Below are 19,529 nucleotides of genomic sequence, written 5' to 3'. Positions count from 1 at the left end.
TGCCTTTTCTAGACACTCTAGTGCTATCTAATATGCAGCTACTAGACTCTATGGCATGCCATTAATACCACTGAACCTCAATAACATACTTGGGCATATAGTCAATTTTATTTGATCCATCCATGGCAAAGTATATCAATACTATTTAACATTAGGCAGTTCATACCCGCAATATCATTCCTGCAATATCATTCATGATAAAAATCATATATGTTCATGATAACATCATATGCAAAAATCAGTGATCAATTCATTTTATATTCAACCTTTGACATATTTAGAATATGTTAAATATATGATAAATGACATAATATCATGTTGTTATAAGTAAGGTTGACTTATCGCAAGTCTTCCTAATGATGTATAAAACATCCATGTATAATTTCATGCATGTATTGCACTCACCTTGACACTTTATAATTTTTCCAAATATTTGTGCCTCACTATTGTCCACAGTAAACCCTTTTTACACTTGACTTGCTTCACTTGTAAATCAATCATAATCTGTATAAATCTCAAATTCATAATGATACATATGTTAGTATTGCACTAACATAAATGTATCCCAAAATAACTCCATAATATACTTGAACTCATTTTCTATCAAAATACTCACTACTTAATAATTCCTTTTAACATTGGAACCAAGTTTTCCAATTTACAGAAAATGGTCCTTCACCATTTTACCACTAAAATTCTTAATACCAATAATTCCAACATTGAAATATATTCTCATTCAAATGCTTTTACAAAATCATAATTACATTTAAGTACACCAACTATACAATTGTTGTACTTAAATCACTAATCTTTTCAAACTTCCAAAATAATCATAGTTCACATTTAACACTCATTTCACTTCCAAAATAGCATTTTCCAGCAAAGTACATCAATTATAACACTTACACAACAACCCATCAATTTTCTATATTCAGACAACTCGTACTTCCTTTAAAGAATCAGTATTATGTATTGATATACACACTTTAATTTAATTCCATTCTTCCGTTAAAAACTAGACTCGAATAAGAAACCATCCATATAAATAACTTCTTTTAATTCATTCTATACAATTTATGGTGAATTTTCAAAGTTGACCAACAGAATCTGTTTTGCAGAATCTGTTGTTCGATTTTTCTGACCTTTCCTTTGTTAAAAATTCATATTTTTTTATATACACCTTGAAATTGATCTCCGTTTGTTTTAAACAAAACTAGATCGATATATGAACACATATATATAAAAATAACCTCAAAATTATTTTTCTATAATTTCTGGTGAATTTTAGAACCTACTGCCAGATTAAAAATCCAAACTGTTTTCTTTTACTTCATTCTTAGGTTCTTCATCAATTCTTACAACCAATTCTTTAAAATCTCTTAACTCTTCAAAACCCATAAAACACAATAACCCCTTCATCAACTCAATATGAACTTGAACACTAACAATATTATCATGCAATATTGGTACCAAATGATAGTGTTTTTCGCATATAACAATTTTTTATTTTCAGCATACTCAAAATCCTAAGGAAATTGGTTGAAAATTGAATTGAAGCGTTCTCTTACCTTAGGAGAAACCCACGCAGCTTTGGAGAAGAAAATGAGCATGTGAAATGAAATTTTAGATACTTTTCATCTTAATTTACCTTTAATCTAACTTTAAATAAATAAAATATTCATTTAGTTGAGATAAGACCAAATCACCCTTAATGAATCTTCTTATTTACCATAAAACCATGACAACTCATCCTTATCATATTTCAAAGTCAAAGTTGAATTATTTTGACTTTTATTTCTGAAAATTTCCCATGAATTTTCAAATCTTGTGGTTTAGTCACTAAATTCCATTGTTCGGTTGAATCTGAAAAATTATACATTTCCAAACCAAATTTCTCTGGTCCAAACTATTAAAATAATATTCCCAACCAATTTATAACATCCTTTAAATTTTTGTAAGACTCCAATTCGATCCGAATTACCAATTCCTTATCGGCTTTAACCCTTTCTAGTTTTCTTTACTAAAATTTCAAATCAAAAAATATGATTTCTATAAAACCCCACTCTCAAGAGTAAGCTATCTTTTAATGGAATAAAATTTCTTTTTAGGAAATGATCACTTAATTCCCTAAACTTTTCCTAATTTTCCACTTTGACCATCAAACTTTCAAAATTTGCATTTTGGTCATTATCTAAAATTTTGGGGTATTACATACACGTCAAGACTATAACCATTTTTTGGATCCCGTATACCTACTATCAGAAGTTTTTAAGGTATACGAATTTGAGTTCCCCCCATAGGTAATGACAAAGACCCTGATGAGGTTCAGAATTGGGTCCCGATTGTACCAAATCCGAGTTTATTGAGGGAGTGTCGTCGTCCAAAATCCACTCGAATTCATTGTGATATGGATATTCGAGATACATATAGACACGACAAAAAATGTGGGCATTGTAGAAACTCATGACACATTAGGAGAACATGTCCAGTTCTGTTGCCATCAAGTAACAATTAATGAGAAACTGATGTAGTTGTTTATCAAATAATAATTATTGTTCTTTAATTTGCATTTACTTAAAGTTAATGTCATTCGATAACCGCTGATGAAGATTAAAAAAACGATATTGGACGTTGGCGTTATATTTGATTATAATAAAAGAGATAATAAGTGACAAACTTAAGAAAGTTATCGAACAAAATTATTTAATTTTATCAAACTAATAATAATTTGGTATTTGAATATAATTCTAAATACAACAAACTTAAAATAAGTATTAAATAGTAAATAATAAACAAATTACAATAACTGATATTAAATGGTAATAAACAAAATTATCAAAATAAATTAACAAAAACTCCAACAAAATAAACAAAATAAATTTTAAAATTATCCAACCAAATTAACAAAATAAAGTAAGTATTTAATGATAAATAATAAAAAAATTACAATAAAAAAAGTCCAATAACCAACTAAATACAAATATAATAAAAAAAATAAAATCTATCGATGTCTGCGGTGCGAATGTGTTCCGCAAGGCGGTGGCTGTCGGTCTCGAGGATGATTTCTTCATATAACTGGTTGTGAGTCCTCGCTGTCATCATCACCATCATCATCATCGTCGTCATGAGAAAATACATTTTGTTGATGAGAAACTGATAACGATGTAGCACCTCCATAGAATAAGGACCCTGGAGGTGTATGACTTACTATCCCATCGCTCATAGATAACTGCGAAAACTCATAAAACCCAGACATCCGTTATGTGAAAACTGTACAGGAAGTGTCCACGTGGCGGCCATAGGTGATGAGACTGCACCCGCCAAATAATCAGCATATAAACCCCAAGTCAGATCTACAAACATAGACCCATAATATCCTCCACGAGGGGTCATATAACTTTGTGATTGTGGCGGCGGCGGGGTTATAAAACTAGGTGACGGTGGCGGCGGTGGCGACATTATATATGGCTGCGGTATGTAAGTCGTTGTAGACGGTGGCTGCTGTGAAGGTCCTACTGATGCAGCTAAGGATGAACCGGAATCACCTACTCTCTGTCCACGAGTCGGGGGACGATGGTGTTATGACGGTGAATGTCTCTGTCGACGTCATTGAAAGATCCGCCCACGTACAACCTTAGAAAGCAGAAACGGTTTCCCATTACTGTTGAACCACTCATAATAATCATCAACAATCGTCAAGAGGTCATCATAAATGGACACTTTATGGGGAAGTAGTCGATGTCGATCCTCCCACAACACGACCCACGCATGATGCTTCACCAGCCAATCTGTATCCGACTTGCCGCGTCGATCTGTGCTATGCAACTCGTCCATATTACGAGATGCTTTCGAAATTGGTTGAAAACAACTAAATTGCCAGAGCACGCGATCAATGGAGTGCCACTCGACGATCGCATAACAGATCAAAGGGACCATCACCATCCAAACATCTGATGGGCCCCTTAACTCAGGTGGGATCGCTATCCTCACATCATCATTAGAATATGACACCCATTCAAGCTAAAACAAATATATATATTTTTTATCAAAATAATAATCTAATAATATAACTATAATCTAAAATCGATTTTTAAACATTAAAATGCATACTTGTGTGTCAGCCTTCTGATTGATTAGCACCCTATTTTTTTTAAAATCATCAGGTAGCTCCCGATGATTTTTCCTGTCAGTAGACCACCTATTCAAGGAATTTTTTTTATTATACACTGTATAAAATGATTAATATACGAAATCAGTTTTATAATTACCTCAATAGTAGCGGAAATACAAATGAGTTCTTCACAACGGGACTTAAAAAGTGCAATCGATACCATGTCCAAGACTGCAGCAGAAGGAGACATCCGCTGATAGCATTTTTCCTGTAGTTAGTCGCTCGACACATCTCCCTATATAGGAAAACCAAAACTGTCGAGCCCCAACTGAGTGATCCGGCCAGATGAAAGTCGCCAAGATATCGCAACCACATACATTGAAATTGGTTGCGCGTTTTGTCTGGCATCAACAACCCTCCTATCAGTTGTAGTATGCATGCCCATGCATACATTTTAACTTCATCATCAGAGACGTCCTCACTCAACTCCCAAAAATTGACATCTAACCAATTTAACGGTATCTGACCACCGTTAAAACTTTCCGGGACACGTCCTAGATAATCTCGACACAAAGCAGTCCAGGAACCGTGCGCCATCCCTGATATCACATCTCTATCCACCGGAAGCCCCAGGTGCATAGAAACATCCTCAAGTGTAATCGTGCACTCTCCGCACGGAAGTTGGAATGTGTGGGTCTCCGGCCTCCACCTCTCCACTAAAATAGAAATAAGGTCTGGTTCTATCTTACAGTGACTTTCATATCTACCTATGTGACTGAATCCAACCTCTGCTAAATACGACCAGATACGGGTATGTATCACTAACTTAAGGTTCCTAATAAAATGATTTAATATACGGTCTCTCTCCTAAAATTAAATAATTACAAAAAATAATTTTTAAACTAATAATCATGCATTAAATAAATAAATAAATAAATAAATTATTACTAATAATTTAAATTAAATTAAAACATTAAAATGTTATCGTATCAGCAAAATGTCGAGATATATGATTTTCATCCAAGCGAAGTAGATCGCCTTCCATTTTATATCTGTAAAAAAATAATTAAATAAAATATTTAAATATTTAAATAAATTACTAACAAAATACTAATTATAATAAAATATACCTTAAACAGTTACAAGAGAATATAAGAGTATTTAAAAGAAGTTGGGAGGATTTGGTGTGATAAAGTGATTGAGAATGGAGGAACTTATAGAGAGGGGATGAGGTGTGAACGACTGGGTAGTTGGGTATTTAAACTTAAGGCGCGCTACAGGGGGCGAGCCTTTCTAACATGTGTCAGCATTAAAACTAAGGCGCGGCCCCTGTACCGCTCTAAAGCCCTACGTGGCATAAGGCACGCCCCAAGGGTCGCGTTTTATCCACGTGTATCACAACTCAGCATAAGGCGCACTTCAGGGGCGTGCCTTATCCCACGTGATGTCAAATCAACCTAAAACGTGATACAGGGTACATCTTTCTGCAAAAGGTGTTAGATCAAGAAATATAACGCTTTGGTTTCTGGGTTTCATCCACAATGTAATTGTCGCTCTTTCCAGCTACCTCGGACTATCCGATTTCCTTGAAACGAACACCGTCTGGCAAGATACCCGGACCCGAACAAGACCCAAGAACCCGCCCATATCGGCCCTCCTGATCCGGGAAATCCTCCCCGTTATAAAGTTCGACGAGCTATTCGTGGTGGGGGACCCGCCGGAGAGTTGCGCCGTTTGCTTGTATGAGTTCGAAGGAGGTGAAGAGATCAGGTGGTTGAGGAGCTGTCAACACATTTTCCATCGGGCTTGTTTGGACTGTTGGATGTACCATGATCAGAAAACTTGTCCGCTCTTTAGAACACTATCCGGCTCTGGGCTGTTTCCGGGGTCGGCGATCTACAGAGTGAGTACATTTCGGTTCCGGGGTTGTAAATTTGCTTTCCTTTATGAAATGAGTGGAAATTGTATATGTTTACATTACAATTTTATGGGGGCATTTTTGAACAAGTATATGCCCGTAAATGAACAGGAAGAATGATATGTTCATGTTCGTTCATTTAACTTTAATCGAATAATGAACGAACACAAACATAAACAAATAAAAAATTTATTGTTTGTGTTCGTTCGTTAATGAATGTAGTTTGTTCGTGTTCGTTCATATTCGTTCATTTAAATAATAAACGAACACAAATGAAAGAACATAAACGAATTAATGTAAACGAACACAATAAACAAACTTAAAGGAACACAAAAGAACGAATGTAAACGAACACAATAAATGAATACAAATGAATATATACTAACATAAATGAATATAGATTTTTTTTTCTTTCTTAACAATTTTAGGATTATATTTTATTTAATTGTTTTGAGGTTTTTTATTTATATTTAAAATTAATTTGAATTTTAAAATATTTATGAGTATCAGATTAAAATTTATTAAGCTTTAATATTTTAAATGAGTCTAGAGAGATTTGATTAAACATAAATGAATACACATAAACGAACGAACATAAATGAACATATTACCGAACGTTCACGAACATAAATGAATGAACGAATCCTCTGTTCGTGTTCGTTCATTTAATTAAACGAACACAAAATCTTATTCATATTCGTTTGTTTAATAAATAAACGAATATAAACAGATTTTTCGTCGAACAACTCACGAACCTGAACGTTCGGTTCGTTAAGAGATAAGTATATGAATTGCAGAAACATTGGTTGGTGCATTTAAAGGTTGATTTTGTTTTTCTTTCATATTGAACTTGGGTTCTGTCCCTCAGCTTTAAATCCCCAAGTTGCCCTGTTCCCACTAAAAAACAGTGACATCAAAAAGGTTGTTGCTCTGGGATGTGAAAAATCAACATCAGGGGCTTCACTTTTATTTCAATTAATTAATTGATTGATAATTTTTTTTTTTAAAAATAATGTAAATATTTCTAAAAAATATTTATACTTGAATTTCATAAAGGTTTAAATATTTCAATTTTTTGACTCTGTCAGTGAAAGTGGATTTGTATTTGCTATTTGAGGTGGGAAGTAACAGGTTCAATAAGTTTTAAGTTTGGGCCGATACTACGTGCATAAATTCAGCTTTTTATTGTTGGAGTTAGATATACGTGAAGCGTTGATTTCACTTACTTGCGAGTTGCTTCATCCAATATTTCTAATAAATTACCCGCATTAAGTTTCCATAGGGTCCTGATGAGCAACGTGGTTGTCTAAAGAGCCGAGGGGAACTGAGACCTCCAAAGCACAAAACCCAGCACATCGGGTGGGGGAGAGATCCTTCCCCCGTACCACAGCGGTCGACGAAGGGCTCCACCCAAACAAAACGAAAGAGACACAACAAGGGAGGGAGCTGAGCGGCGTCTAAGGATGAAATCCCCAACGAACAGGCCCATTCTCAGCAGCCTCCAAAGCTACAAGGGAGGGAGCTGAGCGGCGTCGGACAACCCCGGGCCCGTTGAAAAGAGTTTTTTGGGGCTTGTAAAATGAAAGGGAAAAGAAAACTAATCATAGGCTCTTTTCTCTCCTCATCCTCACAACTTTCATGTGAAGATAGCAGATGCAAAACAACACCACTTGTGCTTGCATTTGAAAATTTCCCGGATCCATCCACAGTCTTAGATGATGAACATCCTTGCCTTGGGTAAAAACACCTCGTGCGATTGTGCTCCATTTTTAAGACTGAATACACAATAGTGGTAAATGGTTTATGCTGATACTTTGAACTACTCTTGTCAGAACCATGGAACTCCCTGTTGTAGGATTTCCACGATTCCATGTGTCTGAAAGTGATGTATCCTCCTAACTGGAAACCAAGTTTTGATTGCTCCATCTTTCCCGATTTGTATGAAGAATGGCCAGGAGATTTCAGTCTCCTATTAATTATATACAAGAAGATTATTCTATTAGTTGAATTACGGATGCTCCTGTTTATCTAAGTGCTCTTACACATTACAAAATACAAATCCTCGCAGAATGGTCTATGGATTCGATTATGACCCTATCATCTTTGACACTGGATGGTGGACCAATTTTCCATAGCAGTAGCAGGAAATTGATCGGTAAGAAGGAAGCAGCTCCAATTTTCTGCAATTATCACCCATGCACACCATGGGTGATTCCATGATTCCACGATTCCACAAATGAGTCGAAATGGAAACCACCGCTTTTACTTCACTTAATACTTGTCAATATTGAAACAATGCTCCTAATTTGAGTTCAACTGCATTATACCTTCCCATAACTATCATCAATACACATCCGAAATATCTATCATTTGATGCATTGTTCGTTTATTAATGATTATCTCATTCCATAACAATGATGAGTTAGCCTAGTTCCTATGCTCTATCAATTCATATATTACGTATTCATATCAGTAGATTCCCGGTAAATTGCTTGTCGGCAAGAGATGGATTGAGAGGTGCTGCCGTGTTGGAGTGTGCAGTTGAAAAATGAAACCAAAGAAATTACAAAAACCGCCTTAGGTTTTGAGACATTGACTAACATAACCTCGTTTTGGTCCGCGAGAGTCACACCGTAAAATATCTCCTCTACTGCAAGTTGGCAGAGCAAATTCTAGTCTCACCCGCAACAAAACCCAACATCATAAAAAACAATACCCCCGACTAAACAAACCCTCGAAATTAAGTTACTTGATAATCTAAAACCCTAGAAGTAAAAAAAAAAACAAAAAATACTTAAAATTATCAAATTCTTCACATTAGGGACTTTAACGTTCTCTTTTAATAGGTTTTCTCGTTCGTTTCTTGCCGCCACCATCCACGTTCTCCTCGTCATCCTCCTCATCACCGACATAATCAAATTCTTCATTATTGTCGAATTGCGAAGAAGACGACGACGGCATCGTATTGTTGTTTTGAGTGGTGACAGCGCTGCTGTTGTTTTCAAAATCTTTACCCTCGACAATAATATTCTCCCTCATTTCGCTGTTGTTGCCGCCTCTCCTCCTCCACGACGGCCCGGACCCGAAATAATAGTATAATTCATACGGATTCGACGTCGACGACTGCCCTTTATTGGCCGCCCCGGCTCGTCCACGGCGGTTCCCGGCTTTCTTGCTTGTCAATGAGCTTGGATTATTCCCATTATCGTGGCAGCAAGATTTCAGTGAACAATTTTGCTTGGATCCCTTTCCTTCATCTTCGCAATGGGTGTGGAACCCGAATTGGTCACCTATTTTCGTCTCTTCCTCGTCGTCGATAATCATGCGTTCGACTTTCATAATCGATTTATCTTCATTGTCCATCATCGACGCTACGCTGCGTATTTCGAGTAACAAACCATGACATATTTCAACACCCGTTGGGTAAACAATAAACAATATGGGTTTTCAATAACTCGCCAGCTCATCATGAAATTTGTGGATAATTATTCGACTATAGAGGACGAATAATAAAAACCCTAATAGAATATCACGACAGCAAATTCAATAAAAGCAATCAGATCGAAGAAATATGAAGAGGATTACCTCTCGACAGCGCCAATAGAATCGCCTAAGCTCCCATTTCCATTAAAGATATCTTCAGGTTCAAACTGGGGGTTTTTATATAAAAAAAACAAAGCAGTAAACGAAGCTAGCAACCAACTAAAAACTCGAACCAGAATTATAATACGCAGAAATGACGAACAACCATTAACCTAAATACACGATAGGAGAGAGAATTTAGGGTTTATCAAAACCCTAAAAGAGATATGACGGGCATACGCATATGAAAATGTCAGACGAAACATAAAATGGAGGCGAAGGGTAAAGAAGGAAACAAGGAGCAACTAGATCTGCCATGAGGGACGAACCAATTTATTCTGAAACAGCAAAGAAGAGAAATGAAAGAGAGAGATAAGCAAAGAGTTTGTGTGTACCCGGTGATGAAGATACGATGGGTATGGTTCTTGAGTGGAAGGAATCACATCCCATGGCGACTGGTTCAGCTCGCATACGTGCACACTCTTGGCCCTCGTCAAGTTGATCAGCGAAGACAGCTTCGCGTTCTTTCGAATCCTCATACTTTATCGATATTGATTAAAAAAATCACCACATAAACACGAAAGAGAAGAAAGTAAGCAAATTGGAGGGAGATGGGAAGGATAAAAAAAGAAGTGAAAGGCAAGAGAAGGGAAATGAAAAAATATTTAGACCCAAAAGGGTGTTTATATTTATGCCTTTTCTTTGTTTGTGTCCCACGGGAGAGGGGTTGGGGATTTGGTTTGGTAATGCTTTGCATATCTCACAGAACTTGATGATCAGGGTTTTCTCATCTTTCTTTTGCTTTCTCGGCCCTTCATATCATCATATGTTTCTATTTGTTTTTCTTTTTTTCTCATTTTCTCCTTAGGTTTTTTATTTATTTTTCGAAAATGGCATCGAGAGGAAAAAAAGCTGCCGCTGTTACACGTCACGATAGTTGTCCAAAGTTTTTTTTATTCTAATATATTGGACGTTAATGATCGTGTACACTTGATTCCACGTTGTTTTCCGGTGGGGTATCTGCAATGTTCCCATTTATTCAATAATATTTTTCTCAATTTTTGTAAAAATGCTTTCTTTTTCTAAATTAGAGTTCATTCATTAGATGATTATTACCCAGAATAATTTAAATGTTTTAGGGGGTATTATGGTCAATTGAGATTAGTTTTTAAAGAGAGGAGGAAGGAACAGAGTGAATCTTACCCGCTGCAAGGGGATGTGAGAGGGAGAGGAGAGTGGCGAACACATGTGGCCCACAAAAAATATGGATTTGATGAATGTACTTTGGTGGGTCCGGACTTAGATTGGAGGGATACGATTGAAGAGGCTAAACTCTTACAAGCAGAAGATGGGAATGGATACCGCATGGCATAAATTTATTTAGCGGTAGGTTAGGTTATAATATATGAAAACTATAAATATCAGTATATTTTGATCCCATCCGATTATCCTACGTGTCAAGCTACAACATATCGACAAATTAATTATACTAATCCTAACATTTTTTTAATAAGGGAAAATATTTAGGGTAAACTCCTCCAAGGTCACTAAACTATTGGTTTAATTCTATTTTTACCATTAGACTAAATATTTTATCAATTAGATCACTAAACTTTTAATTTGATTCTAATCAAGCTACCTACTGTTAATTGTTGGCGAAATTAATGACATGAAAAATAAATTTATATGTTAATTGTTTATTCCTCATTACTTATACATTCTATCAATTTGACCACCATCTTGTTGGAGAATTATATTTATTAATTTATTTATAGTTAAAATTAGAAACAAATTGATAGAATGTGTAAATAATAATGATCAAATGTGTTATTACCCTAATTTTGACCAATTTAATAGAACATATAAGTAATAAGGATCAAATGTATTATTATATAAATTTACTTAATTGTCATGTCAATATTTCCATTAACAGTTAATGGTCGGTGACTTGATAAAAATCAAATTGAAAGTTTAATGATCTAATTTACAATTTTTAGTTCAATGATCAAAATAGAATCAAGCTAATAATATAATTACCTTGGGGAAATTTACCCAAAGAATGGAAATCAAGATTTCAATTCAATAAATTACTTTATCAAAACTAGTTTTTTTAGCTAAACACGTATACACATAAATAATATTCATTTTGTCATAAAATGTTTGATCTTTTAAATAATTTATTTTTTAATAAAATTATCAAAGGTTTGCGTTTAAAGGTATAGTTTTAAACATTTGATTTGTTGAATAAAATATTTTTGCAATGCTTTTAGGTGGGATGATAAATATTTGTATATATAAAAATTGGTCATAGTTTGAATCTCAATTAATTAGTTTTAATATATTTTAAAAGATTTATAACAGTATAAAAAGACAATAACACCCTTATAATGATATTTACTGCACTTTGTAAAAAGATATAATATTGTAATTTTTTATTTAATTAGGGATTAAAGTTTAATTTTTTTAAATTTAATCACTTAATTTGAATTATTCATATTTTGCTCGTTATGTTGTCAAATAATTAACAATATTATAACATAACTGACATCGTTTTAGATCTATACAAACCCAATTTTTCTTTTTTACATTTTCCTTCTCTTCTTTTTTTCTTCTTCTTTTTTATCATCTCATTTTTTATCTATTTGTTTAGATTATGACTATCGCAAATTTGGATCCATATGACTGTCGACAATTGTTAACGGCGATCGATGAGTTTATAAATTTTTCATCAAATACATTATAAACACAATTTTGGTATCCGCTTAATTGAAAAGACCAAAATTCACGAGTATAGTATCGTAATTTCCATTTTCTTATACTAATATCGCATTTTAATGACTTTTGATGATCAAACCATACACCAAGAACATCCTCTTACCGTCCTATTTCCTTTTTAACATTATATTTCGCCAAAAAACAAAACTTCAAAGAACATTACAATCTCACTTAAAACTTTGTATTTATTTATATTTTATCTATTATTTCAATCATCCGATCACGTTATATTCAAGATATATCGTTTTTCTCGTCGAATAATTGTGATAGGATATTTTTTAATAAAAACAAAAAATTATTATATAATTTTTAAATCGTATTCTTTTATTTAAACTCTTGCTCTAAGAATATTTAGTGTATGATTTCTTAATTAAATATTTTAAATATTCTTTATACTTTTGACTTATAATTATAATATTATTGTAATGAAAACTATTCTAAGTGAAGACAATAAAATTTAAAGTTAAAATATGAATTAATTTTCATTTACATTTTAAAAATATTTATAAAAAAAATTATGTAGAAGTTCACAAAAATAATTTAATTCGTTCATGTTCAAAATTGAAAGGACCTAAAGAAGATTTAAACCAAAATATTTAAGCCTATTAACAATAATTCTAACGTTTTAGATCAAAATATTAAATGTTGAAAACTTATAGAGATTAAAATATCCATTTTTTACAACAGAAAGACTAAAATGAACTTTAAGTACAATATAAGACTAAACTATTCTTTTTTATAATGAAAAAAGTAAAATAAATTTTTAGATATAATACGAAGACTTCTAATACTTCACATGCAGCAACAATGGACTCCGTTGCTCTGTACCACATACTTTTGTCACTACTAGAGTATATAATTCCAGAAAGTGGAGTACATAACTACAACATGACGTATAAATACACACAAAAATACGTACAACAATTATCAAGTCAGAGATTATATCACGCCGGTGTAAAGTCGAGAGTTTATTTAAAATCCATACAAACTCGTACGCCATAATGGAAGAAGCGTAATCCTTATCGTTATGCAGAAGAATTTCTCATTTCAACACACTGCAGCAGAGAATAGCGAATCACAAAATTTATGGTAATAGTAATAATTTATGGGACTCTTAACAGTCTAACTCGAAAGTAACTGTCGGATATGGATATCCTCGAATTTCTTTTAAAAAATATCCGAATCATACCTCCGCACCCATGTCTAGATGCTCGGATTTGTTAGACATGAGCACTTTGGAGAAATAAATCTTTCAGGTGAAGTTGAAGAATGGTTTGAAAGATTTTGGTTGAGCTTAGTAAGGGGCACATGAGAAGCAATGGCGCTAATGTATTAGCAAACAATTTAAACAATGATATTTCGATTCCCTACATGCTTTAGGCGACGCCTGAATACTTTTTGGAACATAGAAAAGGAAAACTCAAATACTAAATGTTTCATACTGTATAATTCAAGAAAATACAGAGAACTTACTTGCATAAATAGGCAGCAGTCCCGAGAATTATACATAATAGGATGATATCAATGCAGAAGTTGCGACTTGATCTCAGCTGAACAAAATCAAAATATGCATTAAGATACAGAAAGCAGCTTCCATCCAAAATCAAAAGATATATTGCAATAGAATTACCTTGTGTACAGTATCCTTAAGTCTCACATTCGTGCTTTTCAGATCCGAGGCTGCCCTATCTACCTGGAAGATATCAAAAAATAGTGTCGAAATTGGAATTCTAATCTGCCGAAACTTTCAGATGAAAAGGATAACGATCCAAACTTACCTTTTTATCTCACAAAAGACTAAACATCAATAGCTAGTTAATAATCTTCGGATATTTTAATGGTTAACCATTAAAAGGCTTCATATACGAATTTAATATTTTCTAGAATGCTATTATCAAACTAACAGAAAAGTTGCCGATGTCCATGGCAACTGAAGAAGGATAACTTAAAAGTAGAAAATCACCTTGTCATCTATTTCATCCATTAGTGGCATTTGTCTGTCCAATTCCTGTCATAAGAAAGAAATGGAAAATTTAGGACACAAATAACTAAAACATCTAGCATAAGATCTCACAGTTTAACATGATTTAGACCAAAACGAAAAGGAAAATATCCGACAAAACTAACCTCGTTCATATCGTGAGCCATGTTCTTCAACGTGTCCAAACCTTCAGCTATAACCTCCAAACCTTGATCCTACATTAAAAATAGTGTATTGCTCTCAAATATAATCATTAAAATTCAGGTAGAAAGGAAGATGAATTACTATAATCCTCCAAATCCGATATATTACCGCCATTAGAGTTATAAATGTTAATCTAATAGCAAGCAAGCAAAGCAAAGCTGAAAATCTCGTAGCAACAATAAGGCAAACAACGACAAAGAGAAGGAATTACTACCTGCTTCAGTCTGCGCATTTCGTATTCTTGCCTGAACCGGTCAGACTCTTCGGTTTGTTGAAAGTACTCGCTCTCAAATTTTCCATCTGATTAATCCAATTACCGAACATTCAAAACAATTGATCATAGACAGATATCTTGAAACTAATATGATCTAATAAATAAATTGTTATCACCTGAAGATGAATCAATTTTAATTCCAGTGTAGGAACTCGAAGTTGCACAACCACCAGTACTTTGCTTAGTTGCAGCTGTTGATCCATCTGATATTGCTTCAATCCTATCTTTCAGTGCATAAACCAAATCGTTTCGAGCTTCAAGCTCTTCTTTTGAAATCTCCTTTACCTATAACACCAGAGATTAATAACACCAGTTAACGAATTCTTAGTCTAATCAAGCAAACGAAAAAAAAAAATCTTTCAAAATAATGAATATAGATGAAAGACCTTTTTTTGAGCAAGTCGTTGTAATTTGGGGATTTCTTCAAGCAATAAAGCTTCGGTTCTTCGAACTTCCGCGTTCATAGCAACCGCCGTAGCCCTGTTCTTTTCCGTTGCAGCAGCTTCCGATTTCTAAAGGATTTTGTAGAAAAAGTAAGATTTTTTTTATACTAAGAAGCCAAAAAAGTCAATTGAGGAAGAAGATTACACCTGAATTGCGGCGTCGACTTCAGTCTCGAAGACGCCGTAAAGGCGAGCGAAAGCGTCATCGCCGCTGGCGACGTTTGCCTCTTTCTGCTTATCGATGTCGTATTTCTTGCAAATCGCGTCGACTCTCGTGATCAAGTCTATCACCGTCATCTCCTTCCCTTTTTTTCTCTTTCAAACTACACAGTTTTACGCTCTTTCTCTGGAATTTCCTTTTTGTTATTCGGAGTAAACTCTCTGTTACAGTTTTTGTTTTTTGAGTTTTGAAGTGGGAGAAGGGAAAGACAAAAGGGAGACGGAGACAACGAGAGTCAAAAGAAGAAGAAAAAAAAGAAGAGGGAAACGAATTCCGCCGTTCGATTTTTGCCAACTGGGACTAAATCGGATCTTACGTTTAAAAGAAATAAATTTAAAATGAGCTCGGATTTTGAAGATTTCATCTCCGTTATTCTTCTGCAAAAACACTCGGTTAAAATAATATTTTTTTTCTGTTCTTTAAAAGGAGAATGTCTTCTGAAATGAATAATTTTTTAGCTCAAAATATTAAATTTTAAAATTAGAATAATTCTTTTACTATATTAAATAAAAATATAATTTTTTAAAATTTACTATTTTAAGGTTTTAAATATTATTAATTAAGGTTAATTCTTTTATTAATCTATATTAATGAAATTTACAAATTTAATTAAACGCAGTCTAATTTATTCGTTTATTAAAGTGTAAATTCTTATACTAATAAATAATCCACATTTCAAATAAATATTCAAAATGACAATAATTAATAAAAGGGATTGATTTGATATTGAACGTGTATTTATAGTGCTTGGATTTGAAACCTTAAAAAATAATAACAGTTCCTCAACTATTGGGTTCATTGGTTTCGTAAAATTACATATATGAGGGAATAGATATGAACAAACCGATCAGTTAGTCAAATGTGCTTAGTTTTGCTTATATCCTCACTTAACTACTAGCGGTTTTCTGGAGCCAAAGGCCAGTGGCAAACAGCATTGTATTATTTTGAACGCCGGTGACGCGTGTTCCTACACGGTCCTCCAGCTTGAGCATGGCCTTGTCTTCGACGTTACTTTTGCTGATATTGACTCGCACCATAGGCAGCAGTCAACAGATGGCCATTTTTTAGGATATTAATATAATTTCAGCAATATACCACCGAATTAGGGAAACAGTCCGGAAATTAGATCTTTTATTAACCAAAACAGCTTTATATTTTTAATTCCTTCGTATGCATTCTCTCTTTCTTCATTACTATTATTATTATTATTATTATTATTTATGTTTTAACTCTCTCTTAAGAATTACCCCCAGAAAATGGCAGAGAATTCGATTCATTGTTCGCTTTCCAGCTCGATTCTAAGTATTTTCACCCTCTTTTCTTGTTTATTTGGACATTGTAATTCGGTTGAGCAACTTGGTAGATATGATACCTTTACGATTTCAAGCTTCAATTACCCAGAAACTCAGATCATACCTGTCGAAACGATTTTTTCTTGACGGGTGAAAAAAGGTGAGATTTTGAAAACCACATTATTTCTTAATTGTCCCTTTTTAATTTAAAAACAAATGCGATTTAAAAAACCTCTCGTTTCGAAAAATTTTGAATTTCCTTTACGATCGAAAAATACGGTTCGAAGAGTCGCCACCAATCTTTGATTAGGGTGTGATTGGACACCCAAAAATTCTTTGTCATTTTAAATAAAAATTAATTTTAATTAAAACAACAAATTGAGGTCTGCATGATCAAAATCCGAGTTCGGGAGTCGATTACGTTTGGGGAAGGATTAGCACCCCCACAACGCCCTAAATCGGTACCTAGTCGATTAATTAACGTCTTTGCAATGAACTTTACAAATTCGAATTTATTTTGATTTTTGATCTCATAAAACAAAGATATAAATTTAAAAACATTCAAAAGCACTCAAACAAATTAAATTAAAATTACCAAGTCATTTTAGAAAGATAAAGAATGTTCGATTATTTACAAATATCGAGACCAGATCTTAAAGATATAACAACCTTTTCTCGATATATTTAAATAAACGAACATTTCTTTTTCTCTCGTTCCCAAATTTTAGAGTGATGGATCAATTTTTATGTTTCACTTTCGGGATACACTTTTATTTTAAAATCATTAAAAGCGGACCTCAAATCAGTTATGACTGCCCACTTCAACAATTTTAAATTAAAAGGGTATTACCCTTAGTCCGATTATGTAATAGGTCGAGTTATGCAAATAAGGCTATCATGCAAATTATACCAAAATGATGTCATGTAAAGACAAAATTAACTAAATATGCCATGCACTCAAACAAACTTCTAACTCCTATAGATCAAAAAAACAATAAAATTCATATGTATTTACGACACTAACATACATTAGAATAAAACAATATATACAATAAAACATGCTATTAATAACTCGATTTCACATTCAAAATTACCATGAAGGACCATAATAAAATAAAATTAAACTAAGCATGCAAAGTAGGAATAAACAACTAACTTAAAAACAAATCTAAGAATGGACTATGTTAAAATAAATTTAAATTTAAAGAATTAATTAAAAAAAAGTCTAAATTATGACTAAATTAAATCTATGGACGAAAATAAAAATATTAACATAATTACATACCAAACGTAAAAATACAATATATTAACTTGAATAAATAATGGGGTCAAAATAGAAACTTTTTAAAGTAATGAGCCAGAATCACAATCATTGCAAAATTCAATTAAACACACAAAATGGACTAAAATAGAACATGCAAAACTAGAAGACCGAATATGAAAACAAGAGAAAATAAATACCCTAGCATTTAGGACTAAAATCAAATGTGCATAAAAGTTAAAGACCAAATTACAAAGCAAACAATACTCGGCTTCAGGACTAAAATGGAAATCAACAGCATACGCAGTGACCTTAAAGAAATTATCCCTAAAATTATAATATAAAACCTATTTTAAACTAAACCTAACCCTCATTCTTCATATTTTCTTCTTCCTCACAGCCGCAATGCTCCCTTCTTCTCCCTCTCCCTGCGCAGTTCTCACTTCTAACTCACAAACTCACACAGCCATCTCTCGACCACTCATCTCCTTGAACCACCAACGCTCCCAACCGTTCCTCCTTCCCGCTCTCTCTTCAAACGACACCTTCAAGAAACTCCAACAGTGAAGCCACAGACAAATGGTAAACTCACTGCTCCCTCGCTCGACCCCGGAGACTAAAGACAGAACAAAACACCAAACGCCTAAGGTAAAACGACCCTCTTCCTCTCTTCTATTTTTTTCTCTTGTAGTTTTATTTTATTAATGTATGTTGCTGAAATTTCTAACTGTTTTCAAAATAAAGACATACATATATTAAACTGGAAATCGAAATAAGGATGGAAAATACCCAAAAAAAAAACTGCTCCTTGCTTTCAATTGCTTCTTGGATTTCAATACAATGGTGAGTGAAACTCTAATTGCAATGGATGTTTTTTTCGAAGAGTTCTGTTCACTGTGGTTGATGAACGCTTTTTGTTTTTAATTGTTGCTTGAATCCTCTGTTGGAATTGCTCTCTGGTTACTGCTGATGATCCTCTGCTCACCTCCTCCTTGGTTAATTTTTTTTGCCCTCTCTTTCTGTTCTTTTCTTTTTTTTCTGAATGGCCCCCCCCGTAATGCTTTCTTTTTTTTCCTTATAATCCTCTGTTCTGTTCCCGTGAAGTCTCCCCTTTCTGATGGTTTCCAGTAGTTAAAAAAAAAAAACTGACCTCCCCTGTTCTTTTTTTGCGTGTCCCACGTTTCTGGTAGTTAATTGAAAACTGATACTTTACGGTTTTCTTGACTGCTCAACATATCTCTCTCTATTGCTAACGGTTCCCCTCACGCTTTGGTGCTGCCTTGGTTATTATCTTTGTTTGCAGTCCTTTCATTTTCAGTTGGCAAACCGTTCATGCAGAGGCTGGGAAACATTGTTGCTGGAAGCTGAGCTCGGTTCCTAGTTGTTGGGCTGCCAGTTTGGTTTTGATCTCCCACCAATTGAGCACTTTGAGTTGGACCGGACAAATCAAGCATCTACAGCTGCCCCT

The 19,529-nt window shown here is 33.8% G+C and overlaps 2 protein-coding genes and 1 pseudogene across 2 annotated transcripts; 1 reads left to right on the top strand and 2 right to left on the bottom strand.

Annotated features, from left to right (window-relative positions):
* The first annotated feature begins 5,338 nt into the window (after positions 1–5,338).
* Positions 5,339–6,090, top strand: LOC120135942 (annotated as a pseudogene).
* Positions 6,091–8,855: 2,765 nt separating this feature from the next.
* LOC120135940 lies at positions 8,856–10,150 on the bottom strand. Its single transcript, XM_039152079.1, has 3 exons — positions 10,007–10,150; positions 9,615–9,679; positions 8,856–9,405 (listed from the first exon to the last, which is right to left on the bottom strand). Exons 1-3 carry the CDS (start codon positions 10,148–10,150, stop codon positions 8,856–8,858), a joined length of 759 nt encoding a protein of 252 aa, XP_039008010.1.
* A 3,100-nt stretch (positions 10,151–13,250) lies between these two features.
* Positions 13,251–15,730, bottom strand: LOC120136056 (syntaxin-71-like). The gene is made up of 9 exons (XM_039152172.1): positions 15,436–15,730; positions 15,232–15,357; positions 14,962–15,130; positions 14,786–14,871; positions 14,514–14,582; positions 14,350–14,394; positions 14,017–14,079; positions 13,860–13,936; positions 13,251–13,441 (listed from the first exon to the last, which is right to left on the bottom strand). The coding sequence occupies exons 1-9, from the start codon at positions 15,583–15,585 to the stop codon at positions 13,429–13,431; spliced, it is 798 nt and encodes a 265-aa protein (XP_039008103.1). The 5' UTR covers positions 15,586–15,730; the 3' UTR covers positions 13,251–13,428.
* Positions 15,731–19,529: the final 3,799 nt, after the last annotated feature.

The sequence above is a fragment of the Hibiscus syriacus genome, unplaced genomic scaffold (assembly GCF_006381635.1).
Source record: "Hibiscus syriacus cultivar Baekdansim isolate YM2019G1 unplaced genomic scaffold, ASM638163v2 tig00110621_pilon, whole genome shotgun sequence".
Classification (NCBI taxonomy): Eukaryota; Viridiplantae; Streptophyta; class Magnoliopsida; order Malvales; family Malvaceae; genus Hibiscus; species Hibiscus syriacus.
Note: the sequence above shows the minus strand (reverse complement) of the source record. Positions and strands in the feature narration are given on the sequence as shown.